Source organism: Chaetodon trifascialis, chromosome 16, assembly GCF_039877785.1.
Source record: "Chaetodon trifascialis isolate fChaTrf1 chromosome 16, fChaTrf1.hap1, whole genome shotgun sequence".
Taxonomy (NCBI): domain Eukaryota; kingdom Metazoa; phylum Chordata; class Actinopteri; order Chaetodontiformes; family Chaetodontidae; genus Chaetodon; species Chaetodon trifascialis.
Genome location: NC_092071.1, coordinates 1,164,754 through 1,188,995, shown reverse-complemented (window position 1 = coordinate 1,188,995; position 24,242 = coordinate 1,164,754). Strand labels below are relative to the sequence as shown.

General features: G+C 47.2%; 1 protein-coding gene across 6 annotated transcripts in view; it reads left to right on the top strand.

Annotated features, from left to right (window-relative positions):
• Nucleotides 1-761: 761 nt before the first annotated feature.
• cadm1a (cell adhesion molecule 1a) overlaps nt 762-24,242 on the top strand; it is a 296,308-nt gene continuing 272,827 nt past the window's right edge. For 4 of the 6 annotated variants that reach the window (XM_070983857.1, XM_070983856.1, XM_070983854.1 and 1 more), the window contains exon 1: nt 762-883. In XM_070983857.1, the coding sequence (XP_070839958.1) occupies nt 811-883 (73 nt within the window). In that variant the 5' untranslated portion in view covers nt 762-810. The remainder of the gene's footprint in view (nt 884-24,242) is intronic. The other 2 variants (XM_070983855.1, XM_070983853.1) reach the window with 1 other exon arrangement.

The following is a 24,242-nucleotide window of genomic DNA, read 5'->3' as shown; positions in this document are numbered from 1 at the left end:
AACTGGGCGGCAGGTTTTGGTGGGGGGCGCTGGCATTCTGCCCCCAGACTGCGTGGAGCATCACTTCGACTCTCATTTCCTGCTGTTTGACTCGGTCCTGAACGCTGCTATTACTGCTGCAATTAGTAACATTAACTATGGCTGCATACCTTTTAGCTTTGCCACTTCCAGGATCTTTGTGCTCAAAGACTTATTGGGGGGGTTTGGAGGAACAGTCTGATCTGAACCTGTGTGGCGTTCTGTTATCAGACTGTTTGGTGGGTGCGTGCAGCTGTGGGACGAAGTGGTGCTACCATTGGTTTATCTTCAGAGTGAACAGGACCAGCTCCAGACCAGCTCCCACCTGGGTGACCAGTTCTCAGGTGAGGAATGGGGTGTGGGGGCCTTGGGACCTCAGAAACTCTCAGACTGGCCCCCAAAACAAAGGAAAAATAATAATAAAAAAGAAAGAAAAAAGATTTTTTTAATCAATTTATGAGTTCGAGAGACCGGAATATGACAGGACCTGGACTGGTTTGCCATGATGGGCATGGGATCCATCCAGTCTCACCACACACACACACACACACACACACACACACACACACACACACACACACAGCACGACACAGCGTTAAAAGCACGGAGTTTTTCAGTCTAACAACATTCAAAGAGCTGCAGATTGTGAGACACGTTGACGGTCTTTAACGTGGTTTTGGCGCTGGATCAGATGAACATGGTGAACAGTGCCCTCCCCTCCCGCATCTCATTGACTGAGCCCCGCTGTAGGTGAAGCTGCCTCTCTCTGCCATACTGAAGCAGGTGTCCAACATGGCGAACACTGGCAGCGGCTCTCTCGCGACTATTCTCTTTTTATTCATGCTTCAAGCGGCTCTTCACAAAGGTAGGACTTTCCCCGTGATGCCTACGCGGAATGCACACTTTGCTGTCACATTTCCGGGGATGTGGACGGAGGAGAGTGGTTTTTATCAGCGGGGCAATGTGTGGACGTGCGCGGCGGAGCGTTTGGATGCACGATGTTGTTGAGCGACTAAGAAAAGCCAAGTGTCCGTAAAGTTGAAATAGAGGAAAGAAACGGCAGGTTCGCGTGCGTGTGGCGTGCAGGCTGCACAAACAGGCAGATACGCTGCCTAAGAATTCATCACTTTGGTCAGATCACCGTTACAAACCGCTTTGCCGCCACGCAGCAGCCAACTCTTCAGTGTGGCCAATTCTGTGCGAAAAACCAAACGGAGCAGCGGTGTTTGGTCGCCACACAGATGCTTGAGACCTGCTTCAATGGCCGTTTGTCTGCTCAGCCCACCAGCTCGGTCACTTTTGTGGCATGTTGTTCGGAGGGAGCCCGGACTGCTGTAAATCACAGAAAACAGCGGTGCGTTAAAGTAGATATGCAGTTTGAGGACACGCTGCGACAAACTGCATTCAAAACTCGCTCAATTTAACTGGACGCCGCCGAGTCAAAGATTCATACACACTAAGATGTAATGCGAGACGTGTCCCTAACGTTGTGTCTTTCTGGTAAATTCGGCGTAAAGACAGCTCGCGAATCAGCAGTTATTTTCCATTTAATCTCAGTTTTGTACAATTCGTTCACCGTCGACCACCCCGCTGGGTTCCGGTGGGCAGACCGCTGAACGACGGGCGAAGCCGTTATAAAAGTTCACATTTCAGTGAAACAAGTGCTCCTCAGTGTTTTGGATGTATGCCGAAATGAAAAGCATCTCAGACTGGCCCACCTTGTGTCTTAAGTTACCTCGTAAAACACACGCACTCTGGCTGGTAAACAAGAGAATATTAATTGGCCTTAGTTTCCAGTTGCGTTCCGGGCTGTTGTCGTAACATCGGGAGTGGACTCGCGGCAGCATCGTGCCTGAAACACCAGGGGTTCGTTGGGGTGTAGTCGTCAGAGAGAGATGCTCTGGAGGAGCTGGTGGCTCACAGATAAAGCTGATGAGGGTGAATTTTGACGCCTTTGGCTCAGAAACGGAGGCTGGTGCTGTGAGGTGTTTGTGAGTTGTCGGGCTGCGGAACAGCCACACGTTTATTTGTCGGACTAAGACGGGATAAATGGCTGTTTTCCATCCTGTCAGCGCGCTCCAGGCTCGGGCTTTAGTCGTGAAGAAGACTGCTGAGAGACGCGCAGAAGGTCTGGGCTTCTTCATCTTTGCGCATTGACACGATGGACATGTCGGTGGTGAGACAGCCTCACCGTAGTCGGGGAAACGCACCCCGCACTCACGCACACGCCGCTCCAAACTGGACACCCGCACAAACAGCTCCCACAGTTATATAACTGCTTAAACTGAGGCTTTGTGGTGAATTTGAACACAGCTGCTGATCCACCTCGACCCCCTCTTACAGTCCGTGTTTCCGTCAAGTCAGTTGTGCTCGTGAACGGCTGCAAACACAAAGTTATTGAGCGCCAAGCGGCTCTTCATAAACCTTTTTTATGCTGAGCTGAAGCCCCTGATGGGGGGGATGACGGGGCGGCAGATGTCGACGTGTGTCACATTGTGGATTATCCAGCAGGCTTAATCCAGTACAACGTTGTATCCATTAAAATGGACGCGCGCTGGTCATGTTTTTCATGCGAGCAGTCCTGCAAAGCACAGCACACTGAACGCGGCTCTGTGCTGCTTTGGACGGGGGCCAGTGCTGCTTCACCTTCGTGGAAAAGGATCCACTGATTTCAAACAAAGCTCAGGGCACAGCTTGCACAAAGCGTATCAATTATTTACCTCCAGCGCAAACTGGAGGCTCGCGTCTCGCTAAGCACTGCAGGATGTTTTTCCCTCAATGCAAATAGATGGAAGTCGGTGCTGTGATGGGAAGACTTGCACCGCAGAAGGCTGCATTAATTAATTTCAGCCCAACTATAAGTTCCATCCTGGCACCAAGCTAACCTCACACGGTCATCAAATCACACAAGTGCTCCAAATGAAATGGATTTAGCAGAGAGCATTCGCAGTCCTCTGTTCGACTGCCATTGCTCCTGTGTGAGAGGACTCAGAGGCGCCCTGCTCCTCCACAGATAACCCTCATCCTTTGGAAATAAGTGAATAAGTGATGCGTTTTGTCAGTCAGTGGAATAATCCTGCGTGCAGAATACAGAAGTCACGTCAAGTGACTCAGACAGGAAGTTGGAATTTCCCAGGAATGAGTCTAAAACTGCATGAGCTCCAGTTGGTGATGTTTTCTTCCTCTGAGGATAATGAACGTTCCTCCCTCTGTTTTGAGGCGTGAGACAAATTTAAAATGACCTTTTATTTTTATTTATTAATGAGGCGCAGCATAAACACATGATTGCAAAATTACCAATCTAAGCACAGGGACATGTAATAAAGTGGTATATTTTTGTATCTTAATTAAAAGCTCACAGTCACGTAATAGTCTAATTGCAGTCATCTCTTCAGCTGGACAAATAAATGGGCTGTGCCAGTGACATTTTGTGTTTGGATTATCTGTCTCTTTAATGAATTCTGGCTTTATATATTCACACGTTTTAATGAAGTTTGGTTCATGCTGCAGCTTCTTTAAGTGGAGACACTTTTCTCTGAGTTGAACACGCAGAAGAAGTGTTTCTGTTTCAGCTGAAATGATGGTGATTGTGCAGCACTGTCATTAAAAGTGCCACGCAGGGATGTTTGTGTCCTGCTGTAATGTATTCACGGTGATGTGTTATTAAAATGCACATCCTTATTCAGCCCCTTTATGCCTCTGTGTGGAGACACTGAGCTCACTCATGTGGATTAATGCCAGGGGCGCGTTGCAGGTGTTTTTGAGGAATGCTAACGCAGCGCGCTCTGACCACAAGCTTGCTGAGACCTGAGAACATGTTTCGGCAATCTATCCGTTACAGTGAGACATCCCTGCTTTCATTTTTGTGACGTTATGTAATGGGTGTGATGGTGCAGGTGGGAGCAGGAGCTGAGTGTGTGAATGTACCTGAGCTTGACTTCAGACGTGCAGCTCTGAGTGAACGGCTCAGGTGATGCATCTCCTGCGCGTTCGATCGTTGATTCTGGTTATTGTTTGTTATGTTTGACGAAGCTGCAGCGCACGAGGCCGTCAGACGTGTATGCAGATTTAAGCTCTGAGTATTTCCCTTTGATGGACAGTCTGAGATCTCAGTTGCTTTTCTCAGAGTGCAAATAATCAGGCTTCCTTCAGCTGATGGACAGCAGTGGATCCCTTTGGAACTTATTACTTTGTAGTGGGGCAGCATGTGTTGAGTTAATCGACCTATTTCCTTCTGCCGTTGTTTTTTTGCACCTCTGTCGGCTGAGACGCAGCACGACGTACATCTTCTCAAGAGTTTTATTCCCTTTTTACATACAGGGTTTAAAGCCGAAACGAATGCATGGATATTTTCTGTGTGTTTGTGGTTCTTGGCCTCAGTTCACAGCAGTCGTTACCAGTCCTGCACCAGTATCAGGAATATCACACCATGTCACTCAATGAGAGGAAAATTACTAAATGGGATTTGCTTAAATCCCTGGATTTAAGGCTGCAGTTTGCATTTCTTTAGCTTAAACACAGCAGAGCTCTCAGATGTGATTGATCACGTCCACGCCCTCCGTGCAGCAGCTCAGGTGATCTCTGCTGCTTTGGGCCTGTTTCAGCCTGTTGCCTTCCTCGTTTTATTGGACCAGCAGTCCAATTGTTTCCAGCTAATGATGCAGTTATGATATGAAGCAGAGTGAATTGGTGCACAGGCTCAGTGTTTTCAGACCCCGTTTGGTACTTCATGAAGTAGACACGCTGAGTACTTGTGAGTGGAGTCCTAGAATGCTGTTCTTAGTGAAACAACCTCATGTACGGCACATTTATCCATTACTTTATCGTAATGCTAAGTGCTGTAGCCTCAGTGTTATTATCCAGTAGCCACTCCAGGGATGCTTGTAGCATTAGCTGCTCTGCCTGGATAGCACATCCTTGTGAATGCTGCACACGAAGCGGTGCTACTCTGCTGATGAACGCTCATAATCATGTTTTCTTGCACAGCTTTTGTGAGTATGGAGAGCAGTATTGTCTCCGTACCAAATTTCTGTTATTGTGTCAGCTGATGCTTTAAATGAGACGGCTTATCTGCCTCACATCGCACTCTGTACTGATTGTGAAGAATCTCCTCGTTGGGGAAAGTTTCCTCCCAGCAGATGATGTTTATTGTGCCGAAGTCATCATGGTTATCTGTCGCCTCTTAAACAGCTGACTGGTTATTACCGTGTGCATTGTGGGTGCTAAAGAGCGGCTCGGTGCTGAATTACCTGCAGAGCTGTGCTGAGTCGTAGTGCTCCGTAATGATCTAAATGCTGTTTTACAGACTTGTCCGCCCTGACAGAAATAATTAACTGAATAGTTTGTTTCTTTGCTCGGTCTGAAAATTGCTGTTTTTGTTATCACAGTGAACTGGCACAAAACATTGCCTGCGGGCGGCTTTAGTGACGAGGAAACCTGTTTCAGACTCGGCTGAGTCCTCGTGCAGAGCCCCGGTGATGGAAAACAGGTGTGGAAATGGACTTGTTCTCCCTCTGAACCCCCCAGCAGCCTCTCCGGCTGTGATGAAGAACAATGGCTTTATTCCTGAAGGGAGGGGATCCCGAGTGACCCCCCCCTCCTGCCCCCACCAGTGTACGGCGACTGTGCTGGCAAGCCGACAGATGACTGGGCTGGGTCGCATCTGGCCTCTGTGCACTTAGTGTAATCAAAGAGAGAAAAAAGGTTTATGGCCTACTTGTTAGCGTGCCGCCGACTGATGGGATGTCAAGTAAGCACCCTCCGATTCCAAATCTCTGGAGGGATTGAGGAGGGGGTGTTAAGGGGGTGGGCGTGGGCTGCAAGCTGGCGCTCTGAGAGCAGCCTGCTGGCCTAGGTATGGAGCCACACTGAGCTCCACGGCTCGAAAATCTGCCTATACGAGCGAAATGAGTCAAATTCAACTGACGTTTGAATATTTATGATCATATTTACATAATGTTGATGCACAAAAGGCTACTGAGGTGAATGCAAATATTTTCCAAACATCATTTGTAGGAGTCTTGTCCGATTGAGGCCTCCAGCAAGCGTGTTAAAAAAAGACGAGTTTAAGAAATCAGAAAATCTCATTTAAGAGTCAGAACAGCAGAGAGTGGTCCAGGTGGGCGTTACGAGGCCGTGCTGCTTTTATCAAGAGACTGAAGTCAACTTTTTATGTCGTGAGCGGCTTTGCTCTCCATGCAGGCGTCACCGGACAGTCCGAACATCAAGGCGGATCAGTTTTCTCATCTTTGACACGACGAGTTAATAACAGAAACCCTCCAACAGTCTGAGACTCACCTTTTCCAGTTTCTTTTCCCCCCTTTTCTCAAATTTTACTTTATTTCAATCTCCTATTTCAAACCTGGAAATTTTGTGTCAGGGGTGGACGACTGGTTCTTGACGACTTCAGGCCAGACTGTGGTTAGTTTGTGGTTTGGGTTTTCATGACCCCCAGAGGATGAATCTGTGTTTTCTGCGTCACCACACCTCCTTCCTCTCGTGCCTCCAGCTCATGTCGTGCTTCAGTCACACTGTGCAGCCGAGAGCTCTGATGTTATTTAGAGGCTGTGGCCCCTGCAGCAGCCGGGGGCCACTTCAGTTTTTGTGGTCTGATGACGTCGAAAGCACACAAAGGTAGAAGCTTTGATATAATCCCATGAAGTGAGATTGGATGGGTTCAGATTGAGTTCAGATTGGCAAACCACCAATCAGTGTTTCATCAGCAGGCTGCCAGCTGGAAACACTTTCCACATCCTGAGATCCACCTGAAAAGAGACGAGTTTTCACTCAACATGACTTTTTCTATTCTGTCTCATGGAGAAACAATGAGGGAAAAAACCCAAAAACCTGTGGCCTTTTATTGTGAAGCACAAGAAGGAGCCCCGGCAACATCAGAGAGCAGCCTGAGGCAGGTGGATGTGCCCCGAGCCTCTGACACATGGAGCCAGGCCTGACCAAAGGCAGGCGATGAGGATGGCACGCACGCACGCACGCACGCACGCACGCACGCACGCACGCACGCACGCACGCACGCACGCACGCACGCACGCACGCACACTGTATGTGATCACGAGCCAAAAGGAGAAAAATCTGTAACATAAGAGAAAAAACGTGAGTACTTCGATTCGAAACGAGCCGTTTGATGAAGAAAGTGGTTTCCTCACATTGTAAGTAGCAGAGTGGCTGCTGTGGTATCGTTAATGCTGGGAATGAAAAGGACGTTTAACGGTTCTGCTGCAGACGTCGACCTCCGTGCCTCTTCCTCACGTTGATGCTGGATTTAAAGAGTACTTTTATACTGAAGACGATGAAATAGTTTTGTAGCTGCTGGTAAAAACCTCCTCGCCTTAACTTTCCAGCTCGGGCTTTTATTTGCGTCACATCAGGAAGAATCGAGTCTGTATTTCTGTTTATTTAACAGACCTCAAGGCTGTAATAAACTGAACATTTTCAGTTTGAATTTTTCCTCATTTGGTCAAAGAAAACCCAAAACTGACCTTGTGTTTGCCTGTTATATATTCAGTATAATCCACATTTTCACAGCAGTAATTGTTCGTTCACTGGTCGCTTCCCCTTTTTTGTGGCTGATTCTGGATCAGTGTGACGGTGCCGTCAGTAAAACTCGACTCAGATGTTTCACAGTAAAATCTTTCATCTGCTCGGGAAGTTTAGTTTCATTGCTGCGAGAAGACTGAATGAAAACAGTGATTGTGATGGAAAAAGAAAATCCTAATTTTGAGATTAACCACAGATGAACTGCAGATTATTTCAGGCATAACGTGGAGGGTTACGTGAAGGAGGCTGGAGGAGCTCTAATAGCAGGAACACGCCGATGCCCTCTTACATGCGTGTGGTTGACTAATCTGATCCTTCTTCCCGAGTGGACCTTTGTCCGTCACAGCCAGAAGTGTTTTCCATTTCGGTTTTTGAATTTACAAAAGACAACAAGTGGCCTTTGATTGCTCTTTTCCTCCCAGTTTGAGGCCTTCATCATCTTGCTCCGCCGCGGAGTCACAGGGAGGCATCACTTGCTGTAATTGGGCCCATTTCGCCTGCATTCATGGACACAATGCCGAGTTCAACAATGAATGAATAAGGAATCAATGCATATCATTTGTGCTTTCAACCAAATAAACAATACAGCTGGTGTAATCATCGGAGGGGAAATGAATGCCCTTCTGAATACAATGCAGGTATGCATCAGCCATTTCCAGCACAGTAGGCTTGAGTGGTCTGGGTTCTCCCATCTTTCATTTTACATAACACTCCAGCTTGTATTACCTTTCAGTGAATTTGCTCCTGATGAGACCCTTCAGGCTGTTACACCGTCTCCCATGGAACCGGATCGCCTCCCCCCGCTGTGCTCACTTCCCGTCCTTTGTCTCGTCCATTGTAACTCCGCCTTGACTGATATTTTCTGCACTAATTCCAGACGAGCGCTGCACAATGATGCACCAGCTCAGTTTCTTTGTGTCCTAGTTGGATGATGCGGAGGAGAATCGTACCTGCAGGAGAACAATGGGCCCCCCCTCGTGCAAAAGTTGTAGATTGTGAGTCTGTGAAGTGCCACTTGATTTCATTTAGTGTCGCAGTCTGATCCTCTGTGAACTCGTAACAGCACAGAAACAAAACCACCCTGCGTTCCTCTGTTTCTTCATCCGGGACGAACACGCAGCTCACACATCTTGTCTCTTGACACTGCGGTATCGTATCGTCTGACATCATCTGGAGTGTTGGCCAATCAAAATCATCACCATCATATTCCTGTCGCTCTTTATAGCTGAAGCTTCTCACCTGTGGTGTTCTCCGTAGTGCTAAAAGATGGCTGAAGGGCCTTTTCACACCTGAAGGTGTGAACCAATGTTCTCGCTTTTGTTAAATTCGACATTGCAGCGCAATAAAGAACTGTACATGACATCCTGTATCATCGCCTAAAGGAGCAGCGCCTCCCTGTACCTGCAGTTGATTGTCTTGCAGACGGGCGTGCGGCGTCACTTGAAAAGGAGTTTTCTTTCTTGCGGAGCAGCTTTGTTTTTCTTTCGTTTGGTCCGGAGGTGTCGGATGAAACTCTGACAGTTCGGACCAAATGAGGAAGGTGTGAACGGACCCCAGGACACTGGGGATTCGTTCTCCTGGTCGAGGTGCTGTCGCCTTCCAATATGTAAAACAGTAAAAGCAAAAATGGCAGGTTGGCACCAGAGATGGTCTTTTCCCAGCGAGTCTGTTCAACATTTAGAACAGTAAGAATTGGCAGCGAACGTCTCATTGACAAAGAGGATGTTGAGTGTGCAGCGCCTGCGGTGGAATGCTATGCACACTGCGAGCCAAGGCTCTGCGCTGTTTGGCCTTCTGGAGCGCAGTATTTCCATGCAAAGATCTGCCCGTGAATGAGTAGCATTGTGTTTATTATGACTGTTACTGTAAGTCTTAACTCGACCTTGTCTTCTGTAACAGATAATGTACAGAGTATATGGATACTTTACATGAGAAACACTTGGACCATTTTGCATCAAGTGGTGGGTAAAGGCCTTTATGGAACCACTCAGCAGAGACTTATTAATAAATTCTTGCATCTGCCTGTCAAGCTACGTGCAGGAAATAGGTGTGCATTTGGTTTGTTTATCTCCCACAACAAATTTAATCAGGCCCTCGAAACAACAATATTTCTGCAAGTAGGACAAGCCGCCCCCTGCTCTCCATCAGCTCTGATCTGACAGACTTTGAATCCAGTTCACTCTGTACGTCCTCTCATGCTGCTGCTTGAAGACGGCGTGCCGAGGCATTAAAAGAGTATGAATATTTTAAACAGATGACTCTGCAGTCAACAGAAAAACCTCCTCGCCGAGTCTCACCCTTCGATGGATCCATTGATAGATGCTCTAATTCTATTCTGCTCCAGTTTGTCGACTTGATTTCAGTGTTTTGTATCTGCTTTTGGTTTCACTTGTTTACAGTCTAAATGGGAGTTCTTCTGTTGACTCGCCCCCCAGTGCTTCCATCCAACAAGCACTCAGGGAGAAATCACATCCAGCGGGAGGCACAGGCACCAATTTGTCTACCAAAGGGAGCAAAGTGCCTGCACATCATGCTCCCGTCCAGCTGGAGTGGACGGACAGCCCAGACCTCTTTTACCAGGTCACGGCTCTTTGCTGTTTGACCTCGGGACAAGCTCTTATGCTGAAATAGTTGTCTGTCCTTCCGTCTATTAGAAGTTCTTTGGGAGCAGCGAAGGGCAAGTTTCTTTCAAAATGTAATCCATGTTCCTGCTTACCTTACTTCATTGCAGTTTGTGTGGAGTCATCCCTTACTGGTAACGCTGCTGTCGTAATGATAATGCTATCGCTAGCATAGCCTCAGCCTCACCTGGCCTCTGTGACAGTGCCAGCTTACCTCATGATTGCCTTCGACAGCTGTACGGACGTCTTTTCAGTCCGTGTGCAGGCTCACGTTTTGTGACCTGAAGCCTTTATTTATGCTGTTTTTTGAAAATGCACGTAAATGCGAGCAAAAAGGTGCTGAATGAATGTAGTTATTAACATCTACATGTGCAGCTCTCCGGAGGGAGACGGCCTACATTTCCACGTGTGATGTTAGCGTGTTGAGGACGTGCTGGTTTATGTTGGTGGCTGTCAGTTTGTGCTGGTTTGTAGTTTCTTACTTGTCTCCTGTGGTGAATGTTATTAAAGATCGTCATTGCTAACAGCCGCTCACTGCTTAATATCTGGCAGTAACCTGTTACACAATACGTTGGTTGTAATATTTGCATTATTTTTTTTATTTTGTTACTGGGAAAAGAAATAAATTGCTGTGTGCTTTACTCTGACGCTGTTAGGGAGCGTGACTGTGTCTAACCGCTGTGGGTTTACCTTCGCCCGGCGCTTAATGAGTAATGTTTCTACTTTCCTTTAATTATCCACTGACAGTAGACGAGATGCAGTGCAGCCAGAAGACGCTTTGCTCTGTGTAGGAGGTGGAAGACTTTCTGTGAAATGTAGGACATCAGCAGCTGAACTTGAAATAAGCGATCCACACTGAGACCGAGTGTCTCCAGTTGCATTTCTGACTGAAACACCACGAACACGTCGATGGACGGTGGTGTGTGTGCGTCGTGGGGCTTGACTTCACCTTCTCCACCGGCATTAACGCGCTGAACGTAAACACTGGATGCAGCTTTAAATGAGCTCGAGTGTTCGGCTGGAACACCAGCAGCAGCTCTTTATTTTGGGGTTGCAGAAGGTTGTTTGAGACGCGAAGGGAAGGTCTGTGTCTCCGGCTGAAAATAGGAGTGAAAGAATCCGGCCGGGTTTCCAAAGCGGTTCCTGCTGCTTTGAAGTGTGTAGTATTTGTTGGGCTTCACTTGGCTGTCAGATTAATACCTTCTCGACTGAAAATGAAAATGGGTGAAGGAGCAGTTAATCCGCATAAGAATATTTTTTGAGGATGAGAAGCTGCGAGTCTAGCAAACTGTCTGCGTATTGATTGGTTGTCTGGCATTGCAGAGTTGGTCTGACATGCTGGGATCGTCTAATTCCCTCCACGCCGCTGATTACTGAACAGAATTTTGGCTTATCTTAACATTGTTTGAGCTATCTGTTATGATGATACAATACCTGTAAAGCAGGATTGCTGAAAGGCCGCTGACCTTTGAAGCTGTTTACTCCATGTGGCTGTTTTCCATTAATAATTGATCAGTGATGAAGCGATGTTTACTGAGGAGGTCAATGCTGCCAGCTTCACCTCCATGAAGTGCTTTACAGGCGCTGAAGCGAGCTGAAGGGACAAACCCTGACAGAACCAGGAATGTTTGGCAGTTCGAAGCGTTATATATTCATCCAGTCCGTCCTCAAAGGCAGACACGGTCAGAAAAGTGACAGATAGCAGAAGAAGAGATGTTCAAATGGTCTGTCACACCTCTGCACACCTGTCCAGTTGTCATAATGTCTGAAATTCACAAACACGCAATTCCACTGTTGTACAGAGAATAACGGGGCTCAAGTCGCTGAAGTTCAGACGCTTTCCACGCCGGTCGGAGCGGCCTCTGCAGTTTAAACTGAGCAGACATGGTGTAGACATGAGGCCGGGTCACGCCGCAGAGCATCCCAGACTCAAGGACGCTTTAAAGATGTATGCGAGCGGTGAGGATGAAGCAGAGCAGCAAGTTAGAGGCTGGACAGCCGAACAATGAGCTGAAACTCGCTGTATGGCGTCTGTAAACAGAGGGATGATAATCCTCTGCGGGCACGTCACTGTGAGCGACCCCTGTTCCTCTGAGCACAAGTCGTATACACAGCGTAGAAGTAGAATTACAGCATGGGAAAACTTCCATGTCTGCTACAGGACATATGTGTTATATATTAGACGACTGTCTTAGCTGTCAGAGTGTTCAGATTTGGTTTGCCCATGAGCCGGTTGAAGCTTGTCAGTCGGCGCACAGTGACTTCAGCAGTTCATGATCTGAACGTGCGGATGTCAGGTTTGAAATCTGAGACAACGCGCGCCGCCTACGTCGCCACTTAGCGTGCTCCTGTCGCTGCACATCCTCCACGTCAACTCTGACCGGTTGAGCCATACGAGCAGAGGATGGAGCTTTTCTCCGTCTACATTATATTACCTCCCACACCAGGATGATTGGCCAATAATTGTAGCTTAGAAGGCTCTATTAGTGCTTCTTGAAAGCCCTATTACACCATTATACCTCACACAGAGGGTCATTTTTTTCATATATCAGACATAAGCGTCTACTAAGCGAGGCAGGAATATGCTCTTGTGCCAAGTTTATACTTAAAGTCTGAGGGAGGCCAAGGTCTAAAGATTACGATGAAGACTGCGCTCATTTGGCCTCACTGCTCAGTCTGACTGTGCCGCCACAAGTTGGTAAACAGCGAAGCTAACCCCTTCCCAACCTCTCCATCTATGTAAATTCACCACAGCACCGCAGCTGTGTCTGTTGAGTCCAGTCAAAGCGTTAGACTTTACGCCTGGTCTTCGTCTCTTTGAGGAACTTGTGGATGCTCACATAGATGCACCTTTTTGATGCCACTGTTTGCTCTCTTCCTCACGCCTGGACGTGGTGACGTGGCTCCCAGCTGTTGGTAAAATGGACACAGGAGTATCAGGTCACTGCTGCAGTTCAGCCTGAACCTGATCAGTTTGTTTTTTCTATGAAATGAAGTAGAATCAGCTTCTTACTGGGGTTGAAGGAAGGATGGAAGTCACTTGAACAGTACGTTAAAGCAGTCGATTTGTTTACATTCGCTCTTACAAAACTGTGTTTGTGAAGCTAAAACCATCAAATGTTTGCTCCGTCATCAGCATGTAAATATTTGTTTTCAGTTTGTTTTTAATCAATCGACAGTTTCACCGTCCATAACCGATCGTTACGTCTCACGCAAGCAGCTGTAAATATGTAAGAAAATTGTCTTGTGATTGCTGATGTCCTGCACGCCAGACAAGTGAGCGCAATTCCAATCCACTCGACGTTAACGCAGCCGTTACCCCACAGCGAGGGTTGTTTACGAGGGCTGAACGGGTGAACGAATCGGTAATCAACTGCTGATTAGTTCTTCTGTTTTTCTCTTTAAATCTGGTTAAATATTCTGTGGTCGGTCAATAATCTAAAAAAAAAGAAGGAGCACAGTGTGAAAGAGCACATCAGACAGTAAAAATCAATTCATTGCGTCCTCTGTCATCCACAGATGGTGCCACTTCAATCTCCTTTCTATTTTGTCACGCTAATGTGCTGAAAGATGACAAGGGTGGGTCATCTCGCAGCAAAAATAGCAAAGGCCGAGTTGGACGGCCGTGTCGCTCTGCTTCTGTTTTGTCACGCTAATCTTTTGAAAAATGACAACTGTGGGTCATTTCAGAGGAGAAATGGCAAAGGTAGTAGACTGTGACCGCAGGGTTTCAGCTGCCGCCGTCCTCCGGAAAAGGACCCTGAACGCCTCGTGTAGGACTCTAACGTACTGTCCATTAATCACTCGGGGTCACGTTAATAATTCAAAGCTGTGAGCTCTCTTCTTAAGTCATAAACGCAGATACCATCTGTGCAGCGAGACGACGAGTGAACGTGCAGGGAGCTGGTTTAGTCCATCGATCAATCAGCTGATTGAAGGAAAATTAATCTGCAACTGTTCTGACGATCGATTTATCATTTCAGTCATTTTTTTTAAAAAAGCTTCTTGAATGTAAGGACTTGCCGTCTCTGGGTTTTGGACTGCTGGACTGGCTTTTGGGAACCTGTGATGAGAATTTTTCGCAGTTTGTTTTTTACCTTTTCTAATCTAACGATGAATCGTGAGCATAATTGCAGATGAATCAATAAGGACAATAACGGGCAGTTGCAGCCGTATTTGATCAGTTTCTTGCCGTACATGCTCATAAAATGTTCGTGGATCAATAAACTCTGAGAGTGAGGATATGATGCAGGTAGAGGTGTGGAAAAAACACCGCTCTGCTGACTTCTGTGGAAATTTCATCTTCAAAAGGTTTTTTTTTTATGACTTTGAGTCTAAGGACAGTGATTCATTAGCAAGCATTGCTGAACCGGGCTGAGGAGTTCTGCCTTTGAGTGCATGGTTGTTTTAATTAAATATCAAAATGACCACAATTAATCAGCAGACAACAGGCTTATTGAGTTCTTGATTCAAAGCCTTCACCCGCTCCACCCTTCGCTTATTAAAGATGGCTGCAACAGAGCATTAATTGAAATGAACATTGAATAACGGAGCCCGTGATGGACTTGTGACCCGTCCAGGATGTGTCTCTGTCTTTGCCCGGTGTATGCTGGGATTGCTGTTCCAAACGCTGGCCTCCAGGTCGCTGCGTTCGGGCCCGTCGTGTTCGATAGCTTCTCATTTAAATCAGCGGCTTTCTCTGCTGCTGCTGCTTGTGTTAACACACTTTTAGCAACATCTGCTCCTTTGCCGTTAAACAGTCTTATTGAATCTTATTGTATCGTGTCTGTCATGACTGAGTTTTGCCTTTCTCAGCTGCACATCCTGCTTCATTCAACACATCTCTCTTTCCCCAAGCGACCGCTCCAATCAGATTCTCCGCTGGGCCCCAGAAACTCCTCAGCTGGTCCTGACCTCTTCATATACAGCTGCCCTGCCTTTCTGCCAGCAGCGTACGAGCAGCATAACACATTGATGAATGCTGATTTGCCAGCTCTTATAGACTGAGCATATATTTGCATGAAAATGTGATGTTATTCATTCAAACTGCAGAAGAATTCGACGTCCACCTTCCGGCCGTGTCTTTCCATCCTGGAAAGGCTTTGGGTCTCTGTGGAGAAGCAGATTCTGCTGGTCAACAGGATGAAAACTTCAGCTTTTGATGAGTTTGTGGAGCTCGGCGCTCACGTGGAGCCTCCCGTCGAGCCGCACAGATTGAAGCTGCCGGGGCAAGAAGCAGCGTTTTGCAGGAGCTGACGCAGCCGCTTCCTATATGAGCTTGAGTCGGTGCCAGCGAGTAATTTAGCACGGCTTAGAGACTGACAATGTGTTTCCCACTGAAATTAATGAGCGCTGGGAACAATTGGACTTTGTTTAATGGAAGTTTAGCTCGAACGAAAAACTCTGACAATTGAAAAGGGCCTCTGCCGTTCGTGTAGGCCGTGAACGCTGACGGTCGAGGCGAGGCTTGAACACGGAGACGTTCAGGTAAACAGGAAGCTCCCGCCATCGTCACCGCGTCACAGGCTGTCTTTGACGAACGTGTGTGGGTGGTGCTCGGCCTCGCCGTGGTGCAGAAGGTGTTGGTGTTGGCTCTAAAAGGCCTGTTTTTCAGAGGTTGTTTTATCAGTAACCAGCAGACTTCTAGTTTTCCAGAGGCTCGTACGACCATCAAGGCCAGGGAGGATATGTTCTCTGTATTTATTCTTTAAGGTTATTTCATTCATTAATTTCCTTGTTTTGTGTGAATTTAGGCGTCTTATCCGGCCTAATACCAGACCCATGACCTTCCCCAGTGTTTCTCAAGTCCTGCAGGAAGTTTACGTTTCACAGTCGAACACGTGCTGCTTTATATAAGCTGATCCAAGTGTTTCTGGCTCATTTGTTTTAAACTGGATCAATTTAAGGTCACTCAGTTAATAAATGCATTTTTCCTCCAGACTTTGGGCTTTGAAACTGCATCCTGGACAGAAAAGTTCAACGCTGAATACGTGAAAGCGTGAACGTCTAGAGTCATCTTTGGGGGCGGCGAGCTCGTGTTGAGGGAGCGTGGTTGTTTTTAAAGACCGTCACTGCGGTCGTGAACGGTGCAGATGTGGATCCGGTGTGGAATTTAAAGCGTCCTTTTGTCAGTGGCAGGAGTTTCATATGAGACGAGTTAAACGTGAGGGAAACCGGTGAGACGGAGCGATTCGTTTTCACGCAGTCAGATCGGGTTCAGAGTTTGAGAGAAGCAGCTCCGACACGCCGGCGAGGTCGCCCTGTCCTCACCTACGAGCTGCTTCAGACGAGCTTTCCGCCTTTCTTCTGCTTCTGTGGAAAATTAATTCTTGACATTGAATAATTTCATTCATTTATCAAATGAAAATGACAAATCTCCACCTCAGCCATCCACCTTTAGGCATCCGACATCATGTTTTTGGGTCCTTTTCTGGTCTGAAGATGAATCAGTGCTGAAAATCCTCTGAATGTATTTAAATCTGTGAATGTTGTTTTCAAGACAACAGATGCTAAGAAAATGCTGTTTTTGTGGGGATGTACTGAGTTTTCAAAGGTTTGTTTTTCCCTGGCCGTGCTGCATCCATCATGCTCAAAGCTCTGTTGCTTTCTTTTCTCGGTTGGAGTCAAATATCCTGATTTGTTCATGCAGATTCTGTCATCTGATGTATTTTAATGATGGCCGGCTGTATCGTAACATTAGAAGACGGCCGGCGGATCGCTCAGGCCGTGTTTCCAGCCCCGCGTTGCAGCCTCCCTCTGAAGGTTTGTTTTATCAAGGCTCCTGCATGTATGGCAGCACAATCAGCCCCCCCTCAGAAACAAGGGGATTATGGTGCACCCAGGCTAGTCTTTGAGAATAATCAGTCAGACCTGTGGAGAGGCAGCCTGGTAATTTTCCCCACTCGCGCCGCCATCAGTGTAGCATCACCATGTTCCTGCATGGAATAAATAGTGCATCAGTCAGCCTCGCTCCTCATGCTGCTTTTTCATCACCTGCCTGTGTGTGCATGCATATGCATAACCTGCAGCCATCAGCGGCAGCAAAGGCGTCATAGTGACTGAAAAGTTTACGGTGCGGTGGATGGATGCAGCTGGGTCGCATTCACGTAGCGGCCTTTCTTTGTTTGGTGGCCGTGTTTTAAAGATGACCAGGAAACCCCGACATGCAAACGGCTTCTCAGTCAGTCAGTCAGTCAGTCAGTCAGTCAGTCAGTCAGTCAGTCTGTCTGTCTGTCTGTCTGTCTGTCTGTCTGTCTGTCTGTCTGTCTGTCTGTCTGTCTGTCTGTCTGTCTGTCTGCCTGCCTGCCTGCCTGCCTGCCTGCCTGTCTGTCTGGTCTGCAGCTACTTGCAGCTTTCAGCTCACTGTTTTTGTTTGCCGGTCCATATGCTGCAGTGCCACTGGCTGCCTCAGATAAATAAAAAGCAAATTTAATTAAAGGAAGGAAGTGTAACTGAAAAATGGAAACCAGGCATGTACATTGAGGGTAAGGGTCCTTACTCGGTGGTATTAACCTTTTCAGTATTCAGAGTTATATAAGGCTGCTCGTACTGTTTGCTGTGCAGAAATGGCTTGAAGCTAAAACCTCAGCCGGTCTTGGAAACCTCTTGTGCTTTTTAAGTTGCTCCTTTATTTTCAAATGCAGGGCCGGGCTGCCCTCCAGTCAGTGCATTTAAAGAGAGATCAGACGCAGGCCGGGTTTGATCTGACCTCTTTGAATCTGCACAAACAGCTGCATGAACCCCCGACCTCGCCCGAGCTGCTTGTATTAATGCATTAGAGTCTATGGAAATACATTATGGAGGGACAGGCAAACATTCAGTATCCCTCTGCTTCCATATTTAGCTTTGGATAACACATCCAGGCTTGTGCTTGACTGGGATTAGGCTGGCTTCTCCACTCCCCAGGTTGAAATTAATCTATTACTAATAGGCTCCTTACTGTTGCCAACTGATGCACTATTTTAAGGTCTGTTGGATTGTGCAGCGTGCCGTCCCAATAATACACTCCGTCAGTTAAAATGTAAAATCGCTCATTAAATATGCATTCACATCTTATTGGTTAATATTTCACAACCAAAAGCCAAAAAGAGGCCTGCGTGGAATTTGTAGCTGAAAGCTGCTTCATGTGCTCTGTGCTAGTTATGCTATGCTAATGCTCTAAGTCTGTGGACATTATGCTCATATGTACCTGCTGAACGTGACACTGCAGCGTCACGGGCCGTAAGACGCTGCTGTCACAGGTTTGATCCCAGTCAGCCAGCAGCATCGGAGAGCTGGAGAGAGCTCACACCAAAACACGAGCCCGCCCACCTGAAATCATTCTCCTCAAGCTTTATTTTGAAAGTCTCCCTGGATGTTGCATATTTTTCAAATATTTTTCTTACTGAAATGTTTAATTAGTGTGTTTTTTATGTAGGGTTTGCTTTGCTCTGCTCTAAATTGGCCCATTTGAGGGAAACCGTGGAAACTTCTTCTGGTCCTCGTTGGTTTTAGAGCGGGATGAGTTGCAGCGTTTCTCTCCTGATGAACCTTGTTTGAGCCCAAATTAAGCCGAGCAAACGCTGCAGAGTTAAACAAACATGCAGAGATGCTTGTTATAAACGCACCAATAAAGAGAGGATGTTGAAGTCTCTGTGGTGAGCTGCACTGATGCCAAACAAAGCTGACCTTTTCTCCCAGTCACATACAATTGCTCACACTTCCCCAAGCAGCAAACCAAACCTTCTGGTCCCCCCCCATTGCACTTAGCCTTCATCAAATATTAATAATTTCCAAGACACTGTGGCTTCGCTCACACTACAGTAAACTTATCCCAGCTGACATAAATACGGCCTGAGCCGTGATGCTTAGCACTCGCTAATTTATTTTTTCCTCTCGACCCAAATGGAGCGCTATGTACACATTCATTAGCATGATGCTGCTTGCTCTCGCTCGTCTAGTGTCTGCTTTCAGGACGCTGCTCGTGAGCCTATTAGGAGACATTAGCTCAATCTTGTCACTTAACAGAAGTGAGATCTTCATGAGAGAGCAGGTGAGGAGCCACGTGTCTGAGCAGCGATCTGGCTGTTGAACAGAAGCAGAGAGAGGACGTGATGGACGTGGAGGACAGGATCTCTGTCCTCACTGAATCCTCCCACTGAGATCTGCATGATACTGGAACAAGATGGACCGTTCTCCGTGTGTACGGAGCTCAGAGCAGCCTCCTAAACCCCGACCTCGGCCGGCCGCGTACGCGATATAGAACACGCTTCACATTACGAACTATCAGAGCAGCAGTTAATAGATTTCTCTGACATGGTTGTATTTTTGTGCTCGGCCTCAGCCTCGGCTCAGCCGGGATACAGTGTCCCCCAAGAGCAGGCGGAGCACCGCAGCGCTTCAAGAGATTAGAGTCTGGTCAGCTCGAGGAACCAGATCGATGCGTCCTCTCAGGGAAAGGATTGACCACGCATTGATCCAGACCTAACAGGAGCTGCAGATGCACCGGACCACTAAGAGCAGAGGTCTGATGATAACAGCATTACCCCCCCCGCTTGATTTCTGAATCACAGAGAGCGAGGTGGCGTTTATGTGCTCATCAAAACCGCCATTAGCTGAGGTGTGGAGTAAGATTGCTGCCTTGGAGAGGCAGAACAAAGCGGAGCGACGTCCTGAGAGTTTGGACCTCCAGGTGGCTTCAGCGTGGAGGTCCAGGTACGAGCTAAGATCACACGAATGAGAGAGTGGCAGTGTGACGGCGAGCATCGAGTCCTTCATTCAGCAGGCACAGCTGCGTTAGAGAAGCGAGACGTCGAGCTCACATGTGAGGCAAACGTACGTTTAGCTTTGGTTTCCTGCTGAAGATGAAACCGTTTTTCAGGGTGTTTCACTGGCAGCGCAGATTTCATATTTATGAAAATGAATTTCTCAGGTCATAGGTGGTCCAAGCACTTCCTGCAGATGTTTCACAATAAAAGCCCACTGTGCCCTTTGAGCCACTGGATGGTTTTTGGATGGATGAAGAACCAGTGGCACAGCTGAGCCAAGTTTAATGAATTATAGAGTGAAAACAGTATTTAAAGAGGGATGAAATGCATTTCCTGAAAGTGTCCAGATGATGGAGGAAAATCTTAACAACAAAAAGCAGATCAGAAAATAGGGCGGCGTCTGCAGTTCTAACAAAATATTCATAAAAGTCTGACATTAAAGTTCTTCCTGTACATTGGTCTCATTTGGTTATCGGCCTGCTTTAAAGGGCCGCAGCACCCTGAAACAAATGTCAAGCAGCTTTTATTAAATAGTCAAATACAGCGGGGGGTGGGCCTGCTTCCTGAGAGGTAACAGCGTTTGTCTGTACTCGAAGCGTGGGGGACGTGAATGTGAAGCGAGGGAGAGCATCTCCAATCCTCCACCTCCATTTCATTCCTCCAGGAGTGAATTTCAGGCTGGACCGTATCAAAGCTGGCACTGAACGTTAGACTGGTCATGCTGTGCGGTTTTGCTGAGTCATCTAATCTCAGTGTCCTTGGATTGTGCTGTGTCACTGTCTGATGTGACTGAGCGGAGCATCTGCAGGAGGCTCGGCTCAGTTTGTAGTTTTCCTGCTGTGTGTGCAGGCGTGCAGGTCAAACGTGTCTCGTGTCCACTGTGACGTCCTCGGACGCGTCTTCAGTTTGTCCCCCCGCTCATTTTCAACACGACCTCCTGCGTCGATCGCTGAAGCTGTGAGAGTAATTGTGGATTTTATTCCTCTATACTCTCTGCAGATCTCACAGGTGACCCTGAGATCCGCAGGCTTTCGTGTTCGGAGCGTTTTAACGGCGTTTCAGATCTGCACATAACGGAGAGTTAAACCGGATTAAAGCGACGTATGTTTGGACGTCTCCAAAATGAGAAGCTTTAAACTCTTACTGGAGTTTAGAGGAGTAACAGTTGGTGCGGCATCTTGTTTTGCAGCACACTGTCGCTCCTCTCACTTCTCCCAGGCAATAAACCTGCTCTTATTGGCTGTCTTTCTCAGGAGTGTAATCTCACCAAAGTTGAGCAGCATTTAATTGCTATTGGTACGCTCCCGTTATCTTCCATAGGAAGGAAGAATTTAAATGCCCGACAGACAGAATTAGGGCTCTGTTATGTGGAGGTTTATCCTGTAGTATTGCCGCTGCCCTCATAATTAGCCCTGGCAGTGACAACAGCAGGCTTATTGCAAAACAAAGCCAAAGGCCTGATCCTGATGCGCCGTGTGGATTGGATTGTTTTGCTCTGACACTTGCGATTCTCTTTGCCACCTGCATTATCGCTGAGTCTGAACGCTGACCTTGTCCACCGGCTCCGGCGCTGAAGACGGAGCTTCATTGAATTGGGCTGCACAGTTCTTATATTGCCTGTCTCTGTCTGTTTAACAGAACCAATTAAAGTGTTAATTCTGGCTGCGGTTGTGATCTGGTGATAATGACTGCAGGAGAAAGGAGAGCATGTGTCTCATTTTTTCAGGCCAGTCACAGGTACGAGTCAAGTGCTTGGCTTTTTCCAGCTTCGAGGGGTTTCTCATTCAATAAGGCAAATCAGGCCTCAGAGCTTTGACGGGACCCTTTCCTGCCCCCCCCTCGGCTTTGTCAAGACTAGTTCATTTCAGTCTATTCAGGTGGACGCATTGTGTGCTGCCGCTCTGCCCATGCATTTCATTTGCCAGGCCTTTGTTTTGAATTGTGCTGGAGATGAACCGGAGCCACTGAGTCAGAGCTAAGGCAGGGATTAGGACCACTCGTTTCACGCTCTCATGGAGGTGGGCTGGCTTTGAAAATACCGGCGAGGGGGAGGCAATACAGCTCTATTTGAATACTGCAGGGACGTCACAGCAGCGATGTGCTCAGACTCTCGTCGTTATGTAGATACGCAGCCCCTACATGTCCACAAGTTTGAGGACGCTCCAACGATTGCACCCAGAACTCAAATCCAAAAGCAGGGACGTTAATCTGCTGCTGTGACAGCCTGCACTCCTCTGGGAGGTTTCCACCACAGTTTGAGGATTGTCGGCGAGGTCAGCTAATGCTTGCAGTCCAGGCTCAGGTTCAGCCCAGAGGTGCTCGGGATGGGGTCGCGGTCTGTGCAGGCCAGTTTCTCAGTCGTGAAGGTGGAAGCTCACTGCTGTCTAAAACATCGCTCTGTGCTGCAGCCTTATGAACACGGGGGTGTCCACATTGCTTTGTCCAGTCTGGTGTGATTTTAGAAATCTTTAGCAGTTCAGTTTGAATTCATATTTTGTGATTCTCACTTATGTTTCCAGTCTTTTTGTCAGAATAAGTAGATTTTTGTACGTTTATTCAGCCTCTTCTGCCTGTTAAATGTCTGAAAGCAGCAGATTCTCTGAACTCGTCACAGATGGACCAGGACTTCACTTTTTAAGACACTGAGTTCTCCTATAATGTCATTTTTCAATGTGCAGGTCTCTGCAGCCAAGTTAGGGATAATAACTGTACAGCGTCTGGTTAGCAGCGTCCTGTTACACTTTCAAAATAAAGTTTCCTGAGAACAATGATGGTGAATGCTGTGAACTGGTTGCACTTTGCTTTGGTTTAGTAAACAATACTGCTTGGTTAGTTTAGAAAATAATCATGAATTGGTTTAAAATATGTACAAGTCAAGTATTTTACTTCTGGACACTAACTTGAATGTCTGGATGTGGACCTCTCTCACGGACAGGTGATGCTAAAGGGTCCCCAGTGCCTTAATAAGTGACACTGAGGGGTCCTGATCAAACGTCTGTGTGTGGCTTATTGGCAGTGAGGATAGATTGATGTCAGCCTCTTAAAATCCATCAGTAATTTGCTCTTCATTTTCCTCACATGTTGCAGAAAAGGCTCATCTGTTTGCAGCTCTGACTAAACGTTTCGTTCAGTCTCACGTTCATGCGGCGCGTTGCATCTGCATCACCTTTTGTTTCTCCATTATCTCATACTCTGCCGCAGAAAAAAAGGAAATCCAAACACCAAATCAAAATAAAAGCCCAAAACTCTCATTTGCTAATCAAACTTGGGACAAGAGGTAATTAATTCTTTGGAATCAGTCAATTAATTTGCATAATAAGAGGTGCCATAATTATGACTTCTGCTACTCAAGCCCAAAATTGTAATTAGAGATTTAGTCTGTATTACAGCAGAAAAGCCTGTTTTTTGGGAGCCGGTTCAGAGAGGAGATTGAGCGTCCGTCGCTCTGGGATGGAAACGCTGGCAGAGCTGCATCAGAATAAAAGCTTTTCCTGCACAGCTCTCCTTTTGCTCGGCCCTGAGGGGAAGTGCCGGGAGGACTGATCTTCTAATCTGTAAAGAACCAAGACCTCGGCTTTCGGGGGCCCCGGTCTCTCTTAAGTTAACCAGGGCCTCTGTTCCTTGTCTTTTTCTCCCCAGCTTATTTTCCCCATTTCCATTTGCAAGGAAATCCATAATTTTTACAGTCCGCACCACTGCCATGAAAAGGCAGGGGTGGAGCTGGAAGATGAAGGGTTGCATTAGTGTGCTGATATTAGCTTTCCGCTGCATGCTCGCTCAGCTGTGGGGCCCTGACGGGGGAAAAAGAAAAGGAGGCGATGCAAAACATAAAATAGAATAAGGGAGGAAATGTCACCGGGTGTGTGAGAGGACTCGATCGATGTCAGCTAATCATCCACTTTACTTTGCTGCATAAGGTCGATTAAAAGACTCCAGTCATCTGTTGGACGAGTGGTGCCACAAAGCAAACAGAGCAACATTCAGCCAGTGCAGTTATTTCTGTCCATGCAGTGTGAGGCTCACCTCTTCACATCTTCTTCTGCATGCAAGAGAACCAGGTCTGTGCAGCCAATCACAGCTTTAGCATCGTCAGTTTAGCAGCCGCGAATTGAATTTCCAACCAGGTGCTGAAGTGATTAAACGCCGTAAAAACTTAATGTTGGGTGTTTTGTTTTATACGTCTGCGAACATGTTACAGCGTGATGTCGGCTGGGTCAGAATCGTTAGCGTTAGCACGAAGCTGTCGGGTCAAAACCAGGCGTCCACACGGCAAGCTGCATCATAAAGGCAAAGATCAGAAACG